The sequence below is a fragment of the Pogona vitticeps genome, chromosome 4 (genome assembly GCF_051106095.1).
Source record: "Pogona vitticeps strain Pit_001003342236 chromosome 4, PviZW2.1, whole genome shotgun sequence".
In the NCBI taxonomy this organism is placed as follows: Eukaryota; Metazoa; Chordata; class Lepidosauria; order Squamata; family Agamidae; genus Pogona; species Pogona vitticeps.
The window spans coordinates 121,017,980-121,041,230 of NC_135786.1; the positions used below are offsets into that span (position 1 = coordinate 121,017,980).

Below are 23,251 nucleotides of genomic sequence, written 5' to 3' on the forward strand. Positions count from 1 at the left end.
TCTTTTTCTCCTTAAATTATTTTCTCCTATTCATGACCCTTTTGGGCCCATTTAAACACTGTGTGGTCTGTGGTAACAAAATACCACTCCGATGGCCACACCAAGTGTCTTTTTTGCTTGGGAGAGGCACACCAAACGTCCTCCTCCCTGCATTGTAGGAACTTCAAGCGAGGAGTCCTCTATTCTCACTTATCCTCCTCCATCTTTGGGAACAATCCCTTCAAACAACCAAAATGGCCCAACATTCTTATAAGGCCATCTCACAAACCAAAGCAATGGAAAGGCTCTTTCTGAAGCCTCAAAACAACATCCATCGACCATACCATCCCACTCCAACGCTCCATCCACTTCGTCTAAAACTTCAAAAACCCATAAATCGAAGCACTCAATACCGAAATTCTTGAGATCAAAGCCCTCCACTAAACGTCAAATGTCCACCGAAGCCTCTTTGGTTCCGGAGCCCTCTCCATCTAAAAGACCTAAACAGCATAAATCTAAAGCTGCAGTCATTTCTCAGCAACCTCAACAAACCACTGAATCAATCTCTATTGGTTCGCCTTCTGATGATGATGGAATCCCCTCTCATCAAACCTGCTCCCAATCACCGGAATGGAATGACAGAGTCAATTGATTATCATCTTCTCATCTCTGTCCTCAACACTGTTCTTTCGAGCAACCCTTCTGTAGTTGCTTCACCTGACAGGGTCGACTCTGAACAACAACTAGAGACCATACCTTATTCTGTAACATCTGATCATCCACCACGGCCTCCTCAGAGACAGTGGCCCCCAACAGTCCCTGGAGCCGTCTATTTCATCGTGCTTGGATCAGACCCACATTCAGCACTCTCACCAGGTTGCCATTTGCTCCGACCATGGCTTGAATGGACAAACTTCCACCGCCAATCAGCCAGTTGCTTTATCCAGCTTGTCCGTAACTTCTCATGGCGTGCCTCGATCTAGACAGCCATCGGTGTCGAAACGGCCATATCACTGTGACCCACATCAACTCCAACCTGGTCCCTACCTGGCACCCAAAAGACCCAAGACAGTCAAACAATTTTCTTCTTCACGTGAGACTTTTACAGCTCCAGCCTCTTGATATTTTCCTGCTAATCCAGTTGAGGGAAATCATTCCTCTCACTCAGCATCTCCAGCATCTATATACTCCACTGTTTTACCAGCTCATCAACAACCTCCGTTTTGACATCACCGAGACACAGGCTCTGATATTGATGATCCTCGATATCCATCCTTGTCCATGGACACTCGTTCTGTCCCTCTATCGACGCACGATTTCCATTGCCCGATAGAACCAAGCCATTGAACTCAACATCACTGTGACCCCAAGTTCGACACCGATGTTCAACCATATCAAACGACATCCATGGACACTCAGATGATAGCTCTCGATATCAAAAATCCTCAACACTGACAAATGCCCATGGACATCGAGCCTTCATTGACATCGAGCCACAAACGTCAATACTATGACACTAAACCTATCGACACCAAATTCAATTGACAATCCATCGACTCCGGGCCTCAGACACCGTCAATATTACTTACATCACCTGAATCTGAGCTTGTCAATGCCGATCCACCATCACTGGCAGAACACTTCCAAACTTACACCCAACTTATGATCCGTATGGCTAAGTCTCTCAGTCTCCAAATATACCACTCTTCAACAGAACCGGCTGATCATCTATACGACCCAATCTCTAAAGATACAACTACTCCAGTACACATCTCGATGCTTCCGTCTCTACTCAGCATCACTCAACGATCCTGGACAAAACCAGCCTCTTTCCATACCATGTCTAAATGAATTGATAACCTCTACCGAGTCCATGATCCTAGAGATCTATTTCTTCAAAAACAACTAGCTCCAAACTCTATTGTCATGGGTGCATATCAACGTTTCCTTTGGGACAATATGTCAACCTTTGTCAAATCTTTACCAGAAGATAAAAAAAGTACTCACCCATACTTTTCAACAAGAAGGTCTTTCCACTGCCAAACAACAGATGCTTTCTGCTAGGCACATGATAGTTGCCACAGCAAAGTCAATGGCCACTTCAGTAGCCTTACAACGTTTCTCTTAGCTAAGGACAGCTGGCCTGGCTGAGGATGCCCACGCACGTATCGAAGACCTTCCATTTGACGGGGCAGGCCTCTTTAATGCTGAAACTGATGATATTTTGGAAAACGTGCAAAAGAAAAGATCAGCAGACGTTGGGGAATTTATCCATCTTACCAACAAGCCCCCCCCAAAAAATCAATGGTGATGACCGTACAACTCATATCAAAAATTCCAACGTGATCCTCCAAAACAAACGTCTTATACACCCTATTTCAGAAATAAAAGAAATAAGCCAACAACCCATTAGTAGGTGCAGTGACCGCAAGCTGAAACATCATGTTTGATGCTCCCATGACCAAGATCGCACAACACTCCACCCATTCTGCCCTCTGGAAACAGCTACCCATCTGGGAATCCATCACTATGATGCCTGGGTACTGTTCATCATCCATGACAGCTACCGCATCCATTTCTTCCAATTTCCTCCGGCAACACATGTCATCACTCCACCATCTCCAACCCTACAAGAGGAAATAAACAAATTTCTCCTCAAAGACAGAATGCAACCCTTCTCACAACACAACCAAGGGGTTTTCTCTCACTATTTCACCATACCCAAGAAGGACTTGGGTCTTCACCCTATCTTAGACCTACAAGAGTTAAACAAATACATCATTAACACAAAATTCTGTATAGTTACCCTCGAATCAGTTCTCCCTTTACTCCGCAAAAATGACTGATTCACTGTCATCGATCTCAAATACTTCCACATTTCCATACATCCTTCACACAGAAAATTCCTTTAATTTCAGCTAAGATCACAAGCCTACCAATTCAAAAGGCTTCCTTTCAGCCTTGCATGCAACAGCTCCAAGAGTATTCACCAACTGCATGGCACCAGTACCTGCTTACCTCAGGTTGCAAAAAATTCTCATATTTCCATATATCGATGATTGGCTTCTCATATCTCATTCCTGTCACAAGGCCCAACAAGACACTCACTTCACCCTTACCCTCCTTTGCAATCTCGATCTCGTTGTCAACAAACAAATTTGAAACCTACAAAGATTATTCATTATATAGGCGCATGCATAGATTCCACACAAGCTTGCGCCTTTTTCCTCCAGACAAGAGAGAAAATGTCATCGCATTATTTCAGGTTTTCAGCCCCCGTGCTATGGTACCTGCCTTGACTGTGCAACATACTAGGCACCATGGTGTCTATAACTTTAATAGTGCAGCACATACATCTCAATATGAGATCTTTTCAGTTGTGGCTTCTTGCCCTCTTCAACCTGCTCAGAGACCCTCCTCACACACTTCTAAGAGTCACCCCAGAACTCACCTCCCAGGTTCAGTGGTGGCGATGTACTATATTCTGAAACAAGATGGCACCCACTCTCCAAGTCTCCTCTATTTAGCAGTCGACCTCTGGGAGTGGTGCCTCACACATCATATCTGCCTCACGGCTTTACACATTGCTAGGCATAACAATGACTTGGCCGATCTACTCAGCTGCACAAACTCTCAAGCTCACGAATGGGAGTTAGACCAATCAGTTTTTCTTCGACTATGCGAAGAATGGGGCAAACCTACTCTTCGCCTCCCGTGTGAATCAGAAGTGTAAACGATATTGCTCCCAAGCTCGCATTGGCAAACTCTCCCAAGGAGATGCATTCATTGGCCGATGTCCCAAGACACTCGCTTACCTTTTTCCTCCATTCCAGCTTCTCCAAAAGGTCGCGGTTCGCCTACAAGACAAACCCGATACCATCGTTATAGCCCCTTTGGTAGCCGAGACAACCCTGGCTTCCAGTCCTTCACAATCTCTCATCAGACATTCACCACCTCCCTTGCCTGCCCCATCTCCTCACACAGAACAATGCCCAAGTACTCCACCCAGACTTACCTGTCCTGACAGCGTGGAGGATTCCGCCTCGTTAATGAACGTCCTCCATCAATCAAAGAAGCCCTCCACTAGAAGGGCTTACTTGTATAAATGGAACAGATTCAAATCTTTCATTGAAGCTTCTTCATTGCCTTTTATCAACCCAGCACTTGCTACTGTTCTACCTTTTTTTGCTTCATCTCAAGTCTAGCGGCCTTTTCCTCTCTTCCTTGAGAGTTTACCTCTCCCCCATAGTTTCTTATCAGCCCCCTTACTCTCCGGCAGCTAATTTCTTCAAGCATCCAACACTGAAATGTTTTCTTAAAGGTCTATCTCATATCTACCCAGATATCCGCCCACCTTCCCCGCAGTGGTCACTAACATTAGTACTGCAACAACTTACTAAAACTCTTTTTGAACCTCTAGCTTCAACTGATTCACGGCTACTTACCTTTAAAACAGTTTTCCTCATCGCCATCACCTCACCTTGACAAGTTAGTGATTTAGTGGCCTTACATCATGACTATCCTTATTTGCATTTTCTTCCAGACAAAGTCTAACTATCGAAAACAGGGCTGTCAAAAAAAACGTTAAGCGAAACAGGGGACCTAAAACTGTCATCGTTAAGTGAAACAAGGTCCCAAACATCGTTATGTGAAAATCCCACATAGGAAACATCGTTAGGTGAGGTGGCAAAATTTCCAGCAAAGGCCATCGTTATGCGAATTCATCGTTGAGCGAGGCACTCATTAAGCGAGGCACCACTGTACTTGAAAGGTAGTCATACAGAGGAGGGGCAGGATCTGTTCTTGATCATCCCAGAGTGCAGTATACCTAATGTCAGGATAAAAATCTTAACTGTTAGAGCAGTATGACAGTGGGACCAATTACCTTTCAGGGTGGTGAGTGCTGCAACACTGGAGGCATTCAACAGAAATTTAGACAACCATCTGTCAAATCTGCACTGATTTGTATTCCTGCATTGACTTGATGGCTTTATAGGCCCCTTTCAGTTCAATTATTCTATGATATGATTCTACCTTTCTGGAAACATATTTTCTAGTAACAATTTTCATGAAGAAATATAGGGAGTTTTGTCATTTGTCCTTTCTAAAAATACCAGCGTGTGCTGCTGATATACCACGCCAGTTTACAAGTTAATTATGCGGACTACACATTCCACCCAGCAAGCTCGTTATTCAGAAGGATAGAAGTCTGAGTGAACATTGAGCTGGCTACCTGGGATTGAACCCCAAGTCATGAGCACAGTTTTGGCTGTGGTACAGCAGTTTAACCACTGTGGCACAAGGCTCTAAAAATAAACATGTACTCCATGTCTTAGGATAGACTTCACTTATGGGAAATAGCCTCAGGTTCTTGTGGGATAGAAAGCAAATAGGAATGACATTTCTATATCCAAGAAACGGTCCAACCACAATTCTATATAGTCATGAGTTTCTTTTTCTTTACAAACCATTCAGAATCAGCAAAAGAAACCTGCAATAACAAACTCCTTCTAGATGAATTTTATTGCAGAAACCTTTAAATCAGCATGTATGATGAAGGTAGATGCATTCATTATTTAGATTTTTTTTTCCTGCCTGAGCTAACAGTAATTGTGACGTGGATTAAACTTGTCTCCTTAATTACTTTCCCTTCTCTTTTTATTTATATGTTTAATTTTATGTGAAGCATTCAGCAGCTTGGAATGAAAGGTGGAATTTAATAAAGAGAGACTTAATAATGGCTTTTAGTAAAATTGGAAGCTGAATAGCCCAGCAGTGCTGGCAAATGAAATATCTTTTGTTTCAACTTTCAGACTTTCTAGATTAAAGTGAAGGTTGCTGTCTGGTTTAGAACGGTCAGTTAATCCACATTATTCCACTTTGCACAATTTCAGAATCTCAGCACTGTAGGTACTAGTCCTGATACACAGTGATCATTTTCCATTCAGGAGAGAACAATGTAACCAAGGAAATTTCCCTTTTTTAAATATATGGGACTGAACGTATATGGCAAATTTCAGCTTTTAAAATTACTGTTACTATAGTAGGATGGTTCATTTTCTTGGTTTAAGCTAGTGGCCCAGATACTAGGAAAGCTTAGGTGAGAGAAAATAGACATGCCTGGGGATGGCAAAAAGTTGGACACGCAAACGGATCTACTCTCTACAAGCCTTTCTGCTTCGGAGCATCAGCTACCAAGCGACCATGAGTGCTTTCCAACGTTATCTCTGGAACCAAATCCTTCCATTGCTCGATGCAATCCCTGAACCTGTCAGGACTGACATCATTAACATTCATGCCCAGGCCATCCCTCTGGCCAAATATCAGAGGGTTGCGGCCCGACATGCTGCCAAAGCGGCTGCCAAAACTCTGGTGACTTCCATCTCCATCCGTCGCCACGCCTGGCTCAAGTCCTCGACAATTTCGAACGACACCAAGTACAGAATCAAGGATCTCCCTTTCGACGGTGTCGGTCTCTTCAACCAATCGACCGATGACACCATGGAGGACTTTCATAAGAAACGCGAAACCGCACGTTCTTACTCGGTTCAACCGTCTACCTCTTACCAACGACTGTTTTATCACTTGGGTCAGCTCTACCCTAAGCAATACCAATCTCAACGTTTTCAGCCTTACAGGCAATACCGCCCGCAGCAAACTGACAGATCGCTGCAGGCCCCGCAACCTCTTATGGCATCATACAAGCAGCAATCCTTTCCATGCCACCGCCAGTCCTTTCATAAAGGACAGTGAAAGGGTAAGCAGTATTGACATCTCTCCCTGCTACCCTCACCTCAAGCCCCCTTTGACCCTTACCAGGTTGGCTCCCTTTCACGGGTGGCAGTCCATTACTTCTGACAAATGGGTTTTGTCCATAATAGCACGTGGCTACCTCATAGAGTTTTCCACCTTACCCCCTTTGCGGTTTATTCGTTACACCTCATATTCCTCTGCCCTGCAGGACAAGGTTACCAAGCTTATCCAAAAAAGCGCCATTTCTCCAGTCCCACCATCAGACTACCGTGATGGCTTCTATTCAAAGTACTTTACAGTCCCTAAAAAGGACAAGGGACTTCACCCTATCTTGGACCTCACTCATCTCAACCGCTTCATATCTCCCTGCAAGTTTCGCATGCTCTCGCTGGACTCTATTATCCCTTTGCTTTCGCAGGGAGACTGGTTCATTATCATCGACCTGCAGGATGCATACTTTCACATCTCTATTCATCCAGACCATCGGAAATTCTTCTGGTTTCACTTCAACGGCATCGCCTACCAGTTCTCCGCACTCCCGTTCGGGCTCTCTACCACCCCCTGGACTTTCACAAAGTGCATGGCACCGGTAGCCGCCTTTCTCCAGCTTCGCGGCATAAACGTCTATCCCTACATCGATGATTGGCTTATTGTGGCGGCATCGTACCACGACGCCATACGAGCCCGGGATATGACACTTCACACCCTGCATGCCCTTGGTCTCAGAGTCAACACCGAGAAATCACATCTAATCCCAAAACAAACAGCAAAGTTCATCGGCATAGAGATAGACTCAATTCGAGCGCGGGCGTTCCTACCCCTCGAAAGAATCGCAAAACTCCAAAAAGCAATTCACCCCTTTCAAAACCATCAGTCCATCTCCGCGCACCATGCCCAGCACCTCCTCGGGCTCATGGCATCGACAACGACGGTCATCCAACACGCCAGACTCAAAATGAGATCCCTGCAGGCCTGGTTTCTTTCCCTTTTCGATCCGGTGACGGACCATCCATACTCTCCATTAAACGTAACGCCAGAACTAGCCTCCCAACTCGATTGGTGGACTTCCCCACATAATCTCCTCATCGGCAGGTCTTTCTACCCACTGCGACCATCGGTACAGGTCACAACCGATGCCAGCCCTTCGGGCTGGGGGGCTCACTGCCAACAGCACAGGGTCCATGGACTGTGGTCAGCACAAGAGCTTCCGCTCCACATAAATCACCTGGAACTGCTAGCCATCATCAAAGCGTTCCATGCCTTCCTTCCCCTCATACGGGGCCGAGTAGTGCAGTTGGCAACGGACAACACCACTGCACTATTCTATGTCAACAAACAAAGCGGCACACACTCCCCCTCTCTCCTTTACCTAGCTGTCGACCTTTGGGAGTGGTGCTATTCCAAGCATGTCTTTCCCATTGCCGTCCACATCTCCACAGACGACAGCATCTTGGCGGACCGACTCAGTCGACTCCCAACACGGACACACGAGTGGACTCTGAACGAGGTCATATTTCAACAGCTGTGCCGCAGATGGGGCACTCCTTCACTGGACCTTTTTGCTTCTGAAACCAACAAAAAATGCCCCCGCTTCTGCTCCAGAGCAGGCAGAGACAGTGCCTCCCTCGGGGATGCGTTTCTCATAGACTGGTCCCAAGACCTCCTTTACATGTTTCCCCCGCTTTCCCTCATTCAGAGGGTCATCCTTCGCGTCCGGCACAACAGAGCCAACGCAGTCCTGGTAGCCGCGTTCTGGCCTCGCCAGCCTTGGTTTACTCACCTGGTCATGATGTTGTCGGACATGGTCCGCCGTCCTCTCTGTCCGGATCTCCTTTCGTTCGACCACAGCCTCGTCCTTCACCCCAACGTCGCCTCTCTCAGTGTTTCAGCTTGGAGGATACTCCCAAAGTGATGCAGGTCCTCCTTCGAGCCCGTAAGCCTTCAACCACTCTCCTGCATGAGAATAAGTGGAAATCCTTCCTCAGATACACCCACGACAATGGCTTACCTGCTGTACCCGTCTCTCTAAAGACTGTACTTACTTACCTTCTTCACCTCTTTGAGCCTGGTCTCTCAGTCCACGATGCGGGCCTACCTGTCAGCGATCATGGCTTACCAGCCAGACGACTCACCTTCTTCCAAGTTGTTTTCCCACCCAACTGTTAAGAAGTTTCTCAAGGGGCTTAACAACATGCGCCCCTCTCGGCAATGCATCACTCCCCAACTGGTTCTCAACGCCCTTATGCAGCATCCTTTCGAACCTATGGCGTCTATTGACTTTAAGTTCCTCACCCTCAAAACAGCCTTCTTAGTCACTATTACATCGGCTAAAAGAGCCAGCGAGCTCGCCACCCTTCGCGCTGATCCTCCCTTTATTCAGTTCCACCCTGATAAAGTGACTCTTTACTTTGATGTCTCCTTTCTCCTTAAAGTGGTCTCCGACTTTCACCTCAATCAACCCATCATACTTCCGTGCTTTTTCAAATCCCCATCTTCGCCCCTGGAACATATGCTCCACAACCTCGATGTCAGACGTGCTTTGGCCTTCTATGTCGATCAGGAAATCTAACAAACTTTTCCTGTGTTTCCATGGCCCAAACAAGGGGCACCCAGCCTCTTCTCAAACTATAGCACGCTGGATAGTACAGACTATTTCTCTTGCCTACAGCCTGTTGGGGAAAACTCCTCCACAGCATCTGACAGCTCATTCTACCAGAGCTTTGTCCACCTCTACTGCCTTTCACCGTGGCACTGAGGTCCCTGACATATGCCGTGCTGCCACTTGGTCCACGCCGTCGACGTTTGTCAAACACTATCGGCTGGACATCAGAGCACGCCAAGATGCTGCATTCAGCAGAGCTGTCCTGTCATCCTTCTTACCATGATGACCCACCAACCGGTAAGTGCAGCTTGCTAGTCACCCATATGTGTGCATTTACAGGGACCACGAAAAAGAAAAAGAGGTTACTTACCTGTAACCATGGTTCTTTGAGTGGATCTCTTTGAATTCACACAACCCATCCATCCTTCCCCACTATCCGTCACGGGTTAATTGGATACTTAATTAATTGTTTCCTTCGCACCTGGCGGATAGTAGGAACTGAGGAAGATGTTGGGTGGGAGGAGCATATACCTCATGGAGGATCACACCATAAAATTGTTACTTTTAGCTCTAGAATCTTCCGAGAGAGTCAGCGCAGGCGCAGACAATACCCCATATGTGTGAATTCACAGAGAACCACTCAGAGAACCGTGGTTACAGGTAAGTAACCTCTTTTTTGCCATGTGGTGGGTTCCTTAGTCTATAGAGAGGTTTTGGATCCTTTTTACCTTTTTGCTTATGTTAAGATGAAGAGGAGGGGAGAATGTAGTGATGAGAGAAAGAAGAAGGGGGGCTTACGCCTTTTTCCTACCCTGAGGAAATCTTTTCAGAATTTTAACAATTTTTTACTCAGCTCAAACTTGTTATTCATTAACTGCAATATTCTTTGGAAATGTAATCTATGCTATGCTTATGCATCAGACTGAATTATCTATGAAAACTTTATTTTTTCAATAAAAATTATTCTTAAAAATCTTTAAGTTTGGTCTTTTGAAGACCAAGTCTGCTGAGCCTGCTTCCAAGGGATTGGCAAAGCCACAATATTGCTACTAACAAAGTCCTATTTCTCTGAGCTTTAGTGAGTCTTAAGGGACTCTTGAGGGTCCCCTGGACTGCAAAGAGAACAAACCTATCCACTTTGAAGGAAATCAACCCTGAGTGCTCACTGGAAGGACAGATCCTGAAGCTGAGACTCCAATACTTTGGCCATCTGATGATAAGAGAAGACTCCCTGGAAAAGACCCTGATGTTGGGAAAGTATGAAGACAAGAGGAGAAGGGGACGACAGAGGATGAGATGGTTGGATAGTGTCACCGAAGCTACCAACATGAATTTGACCAAGCTCCGGGAGGCAGCGGAGGACAGGAGGGCCTGGTGTACTCTGGTCCATGGGGTCATGAATAGTCAGGCACAACTTAACAACTAAACAATAACAAAAGATAAATAGGGAAGGTGGAAATTATATGGCAAGAGAATAGTATGTACATCTGAAGAACTGTGATTAGTTTATTGGCTTCACTTTAATAAATAAGTTTTGTTTGCAGGCTAAGGGGCGGGGAGCTAAGGTAGGAAGGGTGTGGGGTTAGGATGTGGGGGGGTGGCTGCCTATCAACCTGCCCATCAGCTGATTGTTAGGCCAGTAGGCAGAATGGAAAAGCCATAGGATGGCTTTTTAAAAAATTGTATGGGGACAAATAAAAACAGAAATATTTGTCAATCCATATTCATCGAGACTTAAAATTTGACAAATACGGATTGACAAATATATGACGAATTGGCTATATTCATCAAAAAAAAATCAGTTTTTATATTTGTCCCCATCTCTAATCAAAATCATTTAAATTTTTAAATAAAGAGCATATTTTCTTTAGTAACATAACTATTTCTTTTTACTGCAATGAGATGTAGTGCTGATCAGGTTTTCTTCTTTTGCAGGAGTCCAATGTTCTGATTGCTGCTAACAGTCAGGGTACAATTAAGGTAAGTTACTGTATACCTCTTTGTTATAAAGAATTGTCCATTGATAGCAAGGTTGCACATAATTTGAAGATAACATTTTAGGAGTTCCTCCTTATTGAAGATGTAGTTTAAGATGACTTATTTACAACTGCTGTTGTTTGGTGAGCTAGAAATACAGTGAACTACAAATAGGAGATCTCCAGTGAGGATGAAGAAGTGGAATAGGGGACTTTCTACTTGAAGGAACTGATTGGGGGGTTGTTGTGGAATGGGGTAAGCTGCTGCTGTAGTGTTCTATAAAAGACAGTCGCACAAATGACAAATGAAAGACTGTTCAGTTTCTTAGTTTCTGTAGAAGTACCATGCTTAAATATCTGTGAGATCTGTGAAAATTCTCAGTCATCCAGGTGAGATTATGTGGAAGTTGAGTCATGGCGACTGGACTCCCTAGGTTGAAATGTTTCACAACTCATCCAAGTAGCTTCTTCAGTCTTCAGTATTATATTAATTATATCATCATATTATTATAAATGTATAAAGAAAAGCAAGCCACAATTCACACAATCTCCAGTGTCTACACAATTTTCTCTTATAAAAAGTGGAGAAAGAAACTAGAGGACTAGTTATCCTTGACTTGATTCTAACCAATACAGACAACTTGATGAAGGAAATGGCAGTAATAAGGGGAATGCTGGGTGAGAGTGACCATGTTCTACTAGAATTCTTGATTTCAAAGGAAACTAAAGTGTAGCCACACATATATGCTGGATTTGTTTTTTGTTTTTGTTTTTTTCAAAAAATGTCAAATTTAACAAACTCAGGGCAATGATAAGTAAGGTTTCCATGGCAGTAGATCCCAACAAGAAAAGGAGTCCAAGAAGGTTGGTAGCTTCTAAAGAAGGACATTCTAAAGGCACAAATACAAACAATTCCAACAAGAAAAAGAGGTTAGAGACAGCAAAAAGGGACAGTGTGGCTTCACAAAAAGCTCAGAGAGGACCTGAAAAGTACAGACAAGTAGCAAGAAACTGCAAGAATTGCATTAGCAGGACAAAAGCTGAGAATGAGCTGAGGCTAGCTAGAAACACTAAAAGCAGCAAAATACTATCTTCAGGTACATTCGTAGCAAAAGACAAAAAACCAGTGGCTCGGCTACTCAGTGGAGTTGGGAAAATAACAGAAGAGAAAGAAAAGGCAGAAGTGCTCAGTTCCTATTTTAGTCCAGTCTTTTCTCCAAAGGACAAACTATAACCCTCCAAACAACAGTGAAATGCAGGTGGAGGGGATGGGATTGCAGCTAGAGATTAATAAACAAATAGTCAAGGAATACCTTGCTACCTTAAATGAATTCAGATCTCCAGGGCTGGATGAACTGCACCCAAGAATAAAAAAGGCTGAAAAGCTCTCGGCACCATGACTGGAGGAGTGCTAATGTCCTTTTCTTTAAAAAGGGCACAAAAAGGAGGAACTTGGGAACTACAGATCGGTCAGCCTGAAACCAATCCCAGGGAAAATTTTGGTCACTATGCAAGCACTTAGAAAATAAAGCAGTAATAACTAGAAGCCAACACAGACTTGTCAAGAACACATCCTGCCAGACTAATCTGATTTCATTTTTTGATTGAGTAATCTCCCTGATAGACAGAGAAAACCCTGTAGATGGAGTATATCTTGACTTCAGCAAGGTTTTTGACAAAGTGCCCCATGATATTCTGATTAGCAAACTAACTAGGTGTATGTGGATACACAGTTAGCTACAGAATTGTACTCAGAGGGTGATGATTAATGGCTCCTTCTCCAACTTGGAGGAGGTAACAGGTGGGATACTGCAGGACTCAGTCCTGGGCTGCGTGCTGTTCAACATTTTTATTAATGACCTGGATCAGGGGATGCAGGGAATGTTAATCAAATCTGAGGATGACACAAAATTGGGTGGAATAGCTAATACCCTGGAAGATAGAAACAGAACTCAAATGATCTTGATATGCTGGAGCACTGGGCTGAAAAGAGCCAAATGAAATTTAACAGGGATAAGTGCAAAGTACTGCATCTAGGAAAAAACAAATCAAACACACAGTAGTTACAAGATAGGGAACATCTGGGTCTGCAATACTACGAGTGAAAATGATCTTGGAGTTGTAGATCACAAGCTGGATATGAGGCAACAGTGTGATACAGCTACAGGAAGGAAATGCTATTTTAGGTTGCATTAATAGAAGTATAGTCTCCAAATCCCACAAGGTACTTTGTTGTTGATTAGTCGTTAAGTCATGTCTGACTCTTCGTGACCCCATGGACCAAAGCACGCCAGGCCCTCCCAGAGTTCGTTCAAATTCATGTTGGTAGCTTCAATGACACTGTCCAACCATCTCATCCTCTGTTGTCCCCTTCTCGCCTTCCTATTTTCCCAACATCAGGGCCTTTTCCAGGGAGTCTTCTCTTCTCATAAGATGGCCAAAGTATTGGGGCCTCAGCATCAGGATCTGTCCTTCCAGTGAGCACTCAGGGTTGATTTCCTTCAAGATGGATAGGTTTGTTCTCTTTGCAGTCCAGGGGACTCTCAAGAGTCTCCTCCAGCACCACAATTCAAAAGCATCAATTCTTTGGCGGTCAGCCTTCTTTATGGTCCAGCTCTCACTTCCATACATCACTACTGGAATAACCATAGCTTTGACTATGCAGACCTTTGTCAGCAAGGTGATGTCTCTGCTTTTTAAGATGCTGTTGAGGTTTGTCATCCCTTTCCTCCCAAGAAGCAGGAATCTTTTAATTTCGTGGCTGCTGTCACCATCTGCTGTGATCATGGAGCCCAAGAAAGTAACATCTGTCACTGCCCTTCTATTTGCCCTTCTATCTTCCCCTTCTATTTGCCAGGAGGTGATGGGACCAGTGGCCATGATCTTCGTGTTTTTGATGTTGAGCTTCAGACCTTTTTTATGCTCTCCTCTTTCACCCTCATTAAGAGTTTCTTTCATTCCTTTCCCCCATCATCCCAAAGCCGGCATTTTCGCCCAGCTGATTGGCGGGGCTTCGGGATGATTGGGGGGAGAGCGGTTCCCTGCGATCATCCTGAAGCCCCACCGATCAGCTGCGTGAAGATGGGGCGTATGGGGGAAAATCGCAAAGCAGTTTTTCCCCATTGAAAACATTGTTATGCAATCGCTTTTGCGATTGCAAAATCTTCATCGGTGTGCGGATTAGTCGTTAAACGGGGCACCCGTTAAGCGAGGCCCCACTGTATATGTGCCCGGTAGGATAGGCTCAAGTTACTTTTTGCTCAAGTGAGAGTTCAGGCTTGACTTAATTGAGCACCCAGTTTTCTGCTTTTCTGGCTGTTTTTCACGTCTCTACTAGCACCACATTTCAAATGACTTGATTTTTCTCCTTATTTTCTTCAGTATGTTTCACATACTATTGATGATTTTGACGTTGGTTTTCAGTGACATTCTTTGTTAACTCCAACCTCTCCCTTTTTTAAAATTTCAAAAAGCAGAGGGACATATATTGGAAAATATGTACACAACATGCCCATAGAGCTTTTGCTCTAATATAGCTTTTCTTCCTCAGCTTGCCTAACTCAAAAAATGGGATTGGAAATTGGAACATAGCTTTTCAGTCTGCATTTAGCAGAGTGGGGATGGCAATATTAGCTTAATGGAAACATTAAAGGATCTCTGTGTTTCTCCACTATACAGGCTTCACACCCTTGCTTCACCATTTCACACCTTTGCTTCACCATTTCACTAAGCCCAAAACAGCCTTCAAAGTATTTTGGCTTCTCCCTGGAACCATAGTGCAGATCATGTGCTCTCCTGGTATTCCCACTGGTGAGGGAAATTTCTGATTGAATCTATATGTACCATTGTTGTTTGCTCATTAAGTCGTGTCCGTGCTCTGGTCATGACCCCATGGACCAGAGCACACCAGGCCCTCCTGTCTTCCACTGCCTCCTGGAATTTGGTCAAATTATATGTACCATATGCATATTTAAACTCTCATTTTAAAAAGCAAGGAAATTCAAGTCTTCAAAAAATATCTGGTTTATCAATGTGAGATATTGTGCTTCTGTACCCACAATTCAAAAAGCCAGGAAATGTCCCAATATTGCTGCACTATCATATCAAAAAGGATGCCAAGTATCAAAAAGCATCATATCAAAAAGGATGCCAAGCTTTACATAGCAGAGGGCATCTTGAATGTTGACAGCACCAATAGCAGCAGTCAAGATGATCTACAGAATACCCTTTTCTGCTCACTACCATTCACGCTTGTTGAAAAACTGCTCTGACAATTGCTTTGTGTTTGGGTGTGAAGTGTTTAAGGACATTATGAACAACATACAAACTGTGACAGGCAGAAGAAGATATGGCATTGTCCCAGTAGCAGTTAAACCTGAAAGAACAAGGGTTAGCTATGTGCAGTCTACCCCCCATACTAGCTCTGTTGCCAGCTGTCATAACCGAAGTAACTTACTCAGCCAGCCGCTCTATCCTTGATGTTGTTAAATGCCTGATCTGTCCTGAATAAAGCACAAATTATTCAGGATTTGATCCTGGATGAAGTGGCAGACCTAGAATGTATTACTGAGACCCAGGTGGCTGCAGAGGGCAGTATAGCCCTATCACTCATTGGCCCACCTGGATATTCCATCCATCACCAAGGTAGACTGGATGGTCGGGGAGGGGGAGTCACCATTATTTATAAAAACACCTTTGAAGTTGTCACACTCTCTGCCTTGACAATCCCAGGCCTGGAGGCCCTCCATGTGTCAGTGGGAGCTAGAGACAGATTTGGGATGGTGCTGGCTTACCCATGGCCCAGCAGTCTCCTTTCTGGAGCTGACTGGCTTTGTCTCAGCAGCAGCATTGACATCCCCCAGGCTTATTGTTCTGGGAAACTTTAATGTTCATGCCCAAGCTAGGGCCACAGGTCCAGCTCTTGAGTTCTTGGAAACCATGGCTTCCTTGGACATGTCCCAACATGTGAACAGCCCCACCCACATGGTTGGTCATACTCTAGACCTGGTATTCTCAACTGGACAGGGAGAGAGTGATCCAAGGGTGACCAACCTGACATCAGTCCCTGTGTCATGGTCGGACCACCACCTGATAAAATGCAGCCTCTTGGTGGCACTCCTCCCCTCGTGGAGAGCAGGGACCTATTAAGCTGGTTTGCCCCCACAGGCTATTGGATCCTGTTTCCAAGATGCAATGTGGGAGTTACTGGCTCAGATAGTTGGCGTTCTTGTCGAAGCTCTGGTGGATGGTTGATATACTGCTGCCACCAGGGCAGGTGGCACAATCGCACCTATTTATTTGTTTGTTTGTTTGTTTGATTGATTTATACCCCGCCTATCTGAGCTACCAGTCCACTCTAGGCGGCTTCCATACAAAAACAGACAATAAAACACAGATAAATACATGCTGGTTCAGTAACAGCTACAATAATTTTTTTAAAAAAAAATAGGAAAGTAAGAGAAAGAAAAGAAAAAAAATTAAGAGTTGGCTGGAGGAAAGGCCTGAATGAACAACCATGTTTTAAATTGGGTTTTAAAGATGCCCAGCGTAGGAGCTGCGCGAATCTCTGGAGGGAGACTTTCCAGAGGTGAGGAGCCACTGCCGAGAAGGCCCAGTTTCGTGTCTTCTCCTTCCGGGCCTCTCTCGGCGGCAGGCTCCTCAGCCTCACCTCCTGACTCGCGCAGGTGATCCAGGTAGACCTTGGTGGAAGCAGGCGTTCCGCCAAATATTGAGGTCCTAAACCGTTTAGGACCTTGTAAGTAAGCATGAAAACTTTGAAGTCGACGCGGAAATGAATGGGCAGCCAATGCAATGCGACCACCGTTGGAGAAATGTGTTGGTATTTTCTCACTCCAGTGAGGAGTCTGGCCGCCGCATTCTGCACCACCTGAAGTTTCCGCGTCAGCCTCAAAGGCAGCCCCACATAGAACGTGTTACAGTGGTCTAATCTAGAAATTACGAGTGCATGCACCAAGGTAGTGAGCGCCCCCGTGTCGAGGTAGGGTTGCAGAGGGGCAATCCGCCAAAGATGAAAAAAGGCGGTGCAGACTACCGCCACCTGCGTTTCCATGGTGAGCGTTGGGTCCAAATATATGCCCAGGCTGCGAACCCCATTCTTCGTGGCCCGAGTCGGCCCCCCAAACGTGAGAGAGTCACCCAAGCCACCTACCACAGGGGCACCCACCCTCAGAACTTCCGCCTTGTCTGGGTTCAGCCTCAGCCCTTTCTCCTGCATCCATTGCATTACGGCCCCCAGGCAGCACTGAAGCGACAGGACGGCATCACCTGAAGTTGGTAGAAAGGAGATGTAGAGTTGGGTGTCATCGGCATATTGATGACACGAAGCCCCACATCCCCTGATGACCCCACCCAGCGGCCTCATATAGATGTTAAACACCATTGGGGAGATGATCGACCCCTGTGGAACCCCACAATTGAGACTCCACGGGGCCGAGACACTCTCCCCAAGCTGTACTCTCTGGGGACGGTCCCCCAAGAAGGAACGGAGCCAGACGAGTGCTGAGCCACCAATTCCCAACTCGGAGAGCCTCCCCCGGAGGATACTGTGGTCGACAGTATCAAAGGCTGCCAAGATGTCGAAGAGGACCAGCAGAGACATTTTGCCCCTGTCGGCCTCCCTCAGCAGGTCATCGTACAGGGCGACCAATGCCGTCTTGTGTACCGTGGCACGGCCTGAAGCCCGACTGAAACGGATCCAGGACATCTGTCTCATCCAAGTGGGCTTGGAGTTGATCGGCCACCACCCTCTCGACCACTTTGCTCATGAAAGAAACATTGGCAACAGGCCTATAGTTGGCAATTTCGTCCGCCACCAAACTAGGTTTCTTCCTTATGGGCCTAATGAGTGTCTCCTTGAGGGCAGATGGAAATCTGCCCTCAAGGAAAGACCCATTTATTATTACTGTTGCCCATTCTGTTGTTACAGGCCTGGCTGCTTTGATTAGCCAGGCTGGGCAAGGGTCAAAGGAGGAGGTGGTGGCTCGACAGCAGTCAAGCACTCTGGCCACAGAATCAGGTGTGACAGGCTGAAAGGAGTCGAGGGTTACCAGGCAAGACGGAGCGCTGGACATCTCTGCTCGACTCACTGTGTTCAAAAAAGGAGAGAGGTCCCGTCTGATGGCCTCCACTTTAGATTTTAAAAAGGCTGCAAACTGGTCAGGTGAAAAACTAGGGTGAGGCCTATCACCTGAGCCAGTTCCGGATAGGTTGCGCACTATACGGAATAACTCTGCCTGCTGGTTGGACGCTTCACTTATCCGGTTAGCAAAGAATGATCTACATGCAGCCTTTACCTTTGTCAGGTAAAGGTTAGTTGCGACCCTAACAGCTATCCAATTATAATCTGTCGGATTCTTCCTCCACCTACGCTCTAGCCTTCTCCTATGTCGCTTCATCACTCGAAGCTCCTGGTTAAACCAGGGCGCAGGCTGAGCTCTGAGCAGGAGAGGGCGTTTAGGTGCGATCGTGTCTATAGCCCTAGTGGCAGCGATGGACCAGCTGTCAACCAGAGCCTTGACAGGAGTGCCAGCCAGGTCAGCCAAAACACCTCTCATGGCCTCCTGGAATCCAACAGGATCCAGTAGTCTTCAAGGGTGGAGCATAGAAATAGATCCCTGCTCCCTGCAAGAGGGGAGTGCCACTGAGAGGTTACATTTTACTAGGTGGTGATCTGACCATGACAAGGGGACCGACACGAGGTCAGTCACCATCAGACCACACTCACTCCAATTGGTCGAAAAAACCAGGTCCAACGTATGGCCACCCACGTGGGTGGGGCTGATGACATGTTGAGACATGTTCAAGGAAGCCATGGTTTCCAAGAACTCAAGAGCTGGCCCTGTAGTCTCTGCCCCCACGTGCACGTTGAAATCACCCAAGACAAGAAGCCTCGGGGATCCCAACAATGCCGCGGAGACAAATTCGGCCAGCTTCGGTAGGGAAGTCGCTGGGTCGCAGGGAGCGCAGTAACCCAGCAAAATCCCAATACCATCCCTAGCCTCTATCGACACGTGGAGTGCCTCTAGACCTGCCTTTACCACCGAGGAGCGCCTAGTAACCTCCAAGCTAGATTTATAAACAATGGCTACTCCCCCCACCCCTCCAGTCTACCCTGGTGCTGGATGGCATAACTGGGCGGACAGACGAGAGATAGGGGAGGAACCAATCCACGTCTCGGTTATGCATGCCAGGTCTTCATCTTCCTCCAGGATAAGGTCGTGAATCACCTGGGTTTTATTGGATACAGACCTGGCATTCAACAATACCCGGGTTAGAGTGGAGGGCTGGCTGGGCTGGCTACCTCGATAATGAGGATTGGTCACAGTCTCAGAACAATGAACAGCCGTCAAACATCTGTTCATCGTTCTTCTGACATGAGCAGGGACTGTGCCAACGCCATATCTCCCTCTACCTGTGATCACCAGGATGTTAAAAGGCCCCTCATTGGGCAGACAGGCCTTCCACTCCATATCAGACAGAAAAAAGAAAAAAGAAGTAAAGAAACAAAAACCCTAAATAATAACACAATTTAGACAAAAGTGCATAAACAAATACAATATTATCCAATACTATAATTAAAAATCCCACTACAAAAACCCCACATATAAAATTAAATTAAAACGAAAAAATACCCAGGAATTGCCCCACGTATAGTCCCGGCCTGTCCTGCCCTGCCTCACAACCTTGTCCTTTTAAGTTTTGTTAGTCTTGATGGTGTTGATGTTATTTCAAGGGCTGTTGAAGTTGCTATTAATAATGGAAAGAGTGTCGGAGTGAGGATGTTACTCACGAGTTGCATTGCATAGGTGTTGATGATAAGCAGGGATAACATCAAGAACACTAAAGTCCAGGCAGAAAAATGTTCTGTCCCTGGCTTTTCCTTTGACCTTCCTTGGGAGGGGGGTGAGGCATCTTTATTGTTAGTCCAGGAGAAGCAAGGTAAGCAATCCGGTCTTAGGAGGGAGGTTGTCGTTAGGGAGACCAACATGTCGACCGCCCGGTATATCAGCTCCTTCTCCTTCGCAGCCGCCCAGGTCTTCCCCTGCCTTCCTACCTCTGGAGTTTGAGATGGTCTACTTCTGCACGCCCACAATCCGGTGTTGGGAGGGGATGAGGCAGCAGGAGCAGCAGGGCCTAGACCTGCAGGCACAGAGGGAGGCCAATGAGCTGTGGCCGGCAGATGGTCTCTGGTTCCCTCTGTATGCAGGCATGCTGGTCCGGTCAGGCCCCAAGGGCAGCTCCAGCTAAAAGCTCTCTCCCCCTGGGTCAGGTGGCTGGTGTTGGGAGGGGATGAGGCAGCAGGAGCAGCAGGGCCTAGTCCTGCAGGCACAGAGGGAGGCTGAGCCAGCTCCCTTGAGAGAGAGCTGGCATCCAACAGGGGCCCAACCACAGTTCCACTTTCTCTCACCCAGTGGGCTGTGGCCGGCAGATGGTCTCTGGTTCCCTCTGTATGCATGCACGCTGGTCCTAAATGCCCTTTTCGTTGTTGAACATGCCCAGCTGCTTGGTATAACCAGCAACTGCGTGTGATGAAGCGAAACAGGAAGAGGCTAGAGAGCATTTGGAAATGGAACCCGATGGAAGCTAATCTAATAGCCACTAAATTTGCATCCAACATCTATTTAACTAAAGTGAAGGCCACAAGACGATCTTAGTTACCATCCCAGATAAGTGAAGCTCATGACCATCAAGCTGAACTCTCATATTTGTGCAATCTATCCAGGATTATTCAAAGATAGGCCTCCCAGTAGTATCTCTTGTGACCACTTTGCAGCCTTTTTAAAAAAAACAAAGTTGAGAACATCCCTCAGGACCTGGATTCATCCTCTTTATCAGTAGATCGAACCAAGACATCCACTACTCCACCTTGCCCAGAGAACCTGACAATTTCAGCCAGTGACATCACTTGAGATTGACAGGGTGCTTGAGCACTGTAGAACCACCACCTCTTCACTAGATCCTTGCCCAGTCAGACCTGTAACAACAGAATTGGCTACTGCCATTATTAATGGGTCTCTCTTTGAGGGCAAAGTGCCCCTTGCCCTCAAGGAGACACTCATTAGACCAATCCGAAAAAAGCCCAATTTGATGGCAGATGATATAAACAACTATAGACCCATCCCCAGTGTTCCTTTTATGAACAAGCTGGTGGAGAGAGTGGTGGCCGATCAGCTTCAGGCACTCCTGGAGGAGACCAATGCCCTTGATCCATTCCAGTCCAGGTTTAGGCTGTGCCATGACACAGAGACAGCCTTGGTCACTCAGCAAGATGACCTTTTTGAGGGAGACCAACAGTGGCAAAATGTCCTTGCTGGTCCTTCTTGGTCTATCAGTGCCCTTTGATACCATTGACCATGGCATCCTCCTGGGGAAGCTCTATGTGGTAGGGATCGGAGGTCAGGCCTTGGTCTGGCTCCGCTCCTTCCTGGAGGACTGTCCCCAGAGAGTACAGCTTGGGGAGATGTTGTCCATTCCGTGGACTCTCAAATATGGAGTCCCACAAGGTCCAATAATTTCCCCAATGCTATTTAATGTCTATATGAGGCTGCTGGGAGAGGTCATCAGGAGTTTTGGATCTTCATGCTGTCAATATGCAGATGACATCCTGCTGTATCTCTCCTTCCACACTTCTGCAGTGGTTGCAGTCCTGTCCCTTGAGTGCTGCCTGGATGCTGTACTGGGGTGGATGAAGGATAACAGACTGAAGCTGAACCCAGGCAAGACAGAAATCCTGCCAATGGGGGGCCCTAGTGTCTGCGGTTTGGGAGCCTCCCTTTCCTTTTGGTGGGGTCTCTCTTACCACGAAGGATGAGGTGCAGAGTTTGGGCATACTCCTGGACCCAGTGCTATCAATGGAATCCCAAGTAGTGTCTGTGGTCCACACCACCTATTTTTATCTAAGGTGAATCGCCCATCTGTGTCCCTACCTTGACACGGGGTCCCTCACCGCATTGGTCCATGCACTGGTAGTCTTCAGATTAGATTATTGTAATGCACTCTACGTGGTGCTGCCCTTGGGGCTATCAAGAAGACTCCAGTGCATCCAAAACTCAGCCACCACATTGTTAAGTGGGGTGGGGAGACATCAGCATATTCCCCCCCCTTTGGCCGCCCTACATTGGCTACCTGTTCACCAGCTTCAAGGTAATGGTGTTATAACATACAAAGCCCTAAATGGTTTGGGACCTCGTTATCTGACAGAATGCCTCCTTCAAACTACATCAGCCTGTGCAGTAAGATCCTCCCAGGCCGGGTGGTTGAGGGTTCTGACCCCAGGAGAGGCCTGGAAATCAATTACTAGAAACCAGGCCTTATCAGCAGTAGCTCCGCAATTGTGGAATGCTCTCCTGCCCAAAATTCACCTGGTGCCCTCACTGGGAACTTTAAAAAACATTATCAAAAACATTCCTTTTTAGACAGGCCTTTCCAGATTCTATTCCACCTTCCATCTTACAGCTCAACCCCACCATCTTTCCCTTTCCCTTTTTATGTTAAAGTTGATTTTATTTTTAGTTGTTTAAACTGTATTGGTTAATTTATACATTGTTTTGTTATTGTACTGTCTGTCTTGTTGTGTCATGTGAACCACCCAGTGTGGTCTGGGTTGCCAGATGGGTGGTATAGAAATCAATCAATCAATCAATCAATCAATCAAATAAATAAATAAATAAATAAATAAATAAATAAATAAATAAAATGTAATTTATGAAAAAGGGTTAATTGTAGTCACCCAGTCCAACAGACACACACACACACACACACACACACACAAACCAATTTCCGCCATAAAATCTACAAGGGATTAAATATGCCATTTAATTGTAATTTTGCCTTCAGGCTTCATTTAATCCAAAATTAGCCCTTTTTTAGAAACTGGAAGTTACCAGCCTGCCACTTTCTGTTTCTGTCTATTCAGGGTGTA

The 23,251-nt window shown here is 46.0% G+C and overlaps 1 protein-coding gene and 1 non-coding gene across 7 annotated transcripts in view; both read left to right on the plus strand.

Annotated features, from left to right (window-relative positions):
• The window catches only part of COP1 (COP1 E3 ubiquitin ligase), a 333,778-nt gene that overhangs the window by 298,995 nt on the left and 11,532 nt on the right, over positions 1 to 23,251 (plus strand). For all 6 annotated transcript variants that reach the window (XM_072998208.2, XM_072998210.2, XM_020813947.3 and 3 more), the window contains one exon: positions 11,270 to 11,314. In XM_072998208.2, coding sequence (XP_072854309.2) covers positions 11,270 to 11,314 — 45 coding nt within the window. The remainder of the gene's footprint in view (positions 1 to 11,269; positions 11,315 to 23,251) is intronic.
• LOC140707238 (small Cajal body-specific RNA 3) lies at positions 5,732 to 5,868 on the plus strand. Its single transcript, XR_012087158.1, has one exon.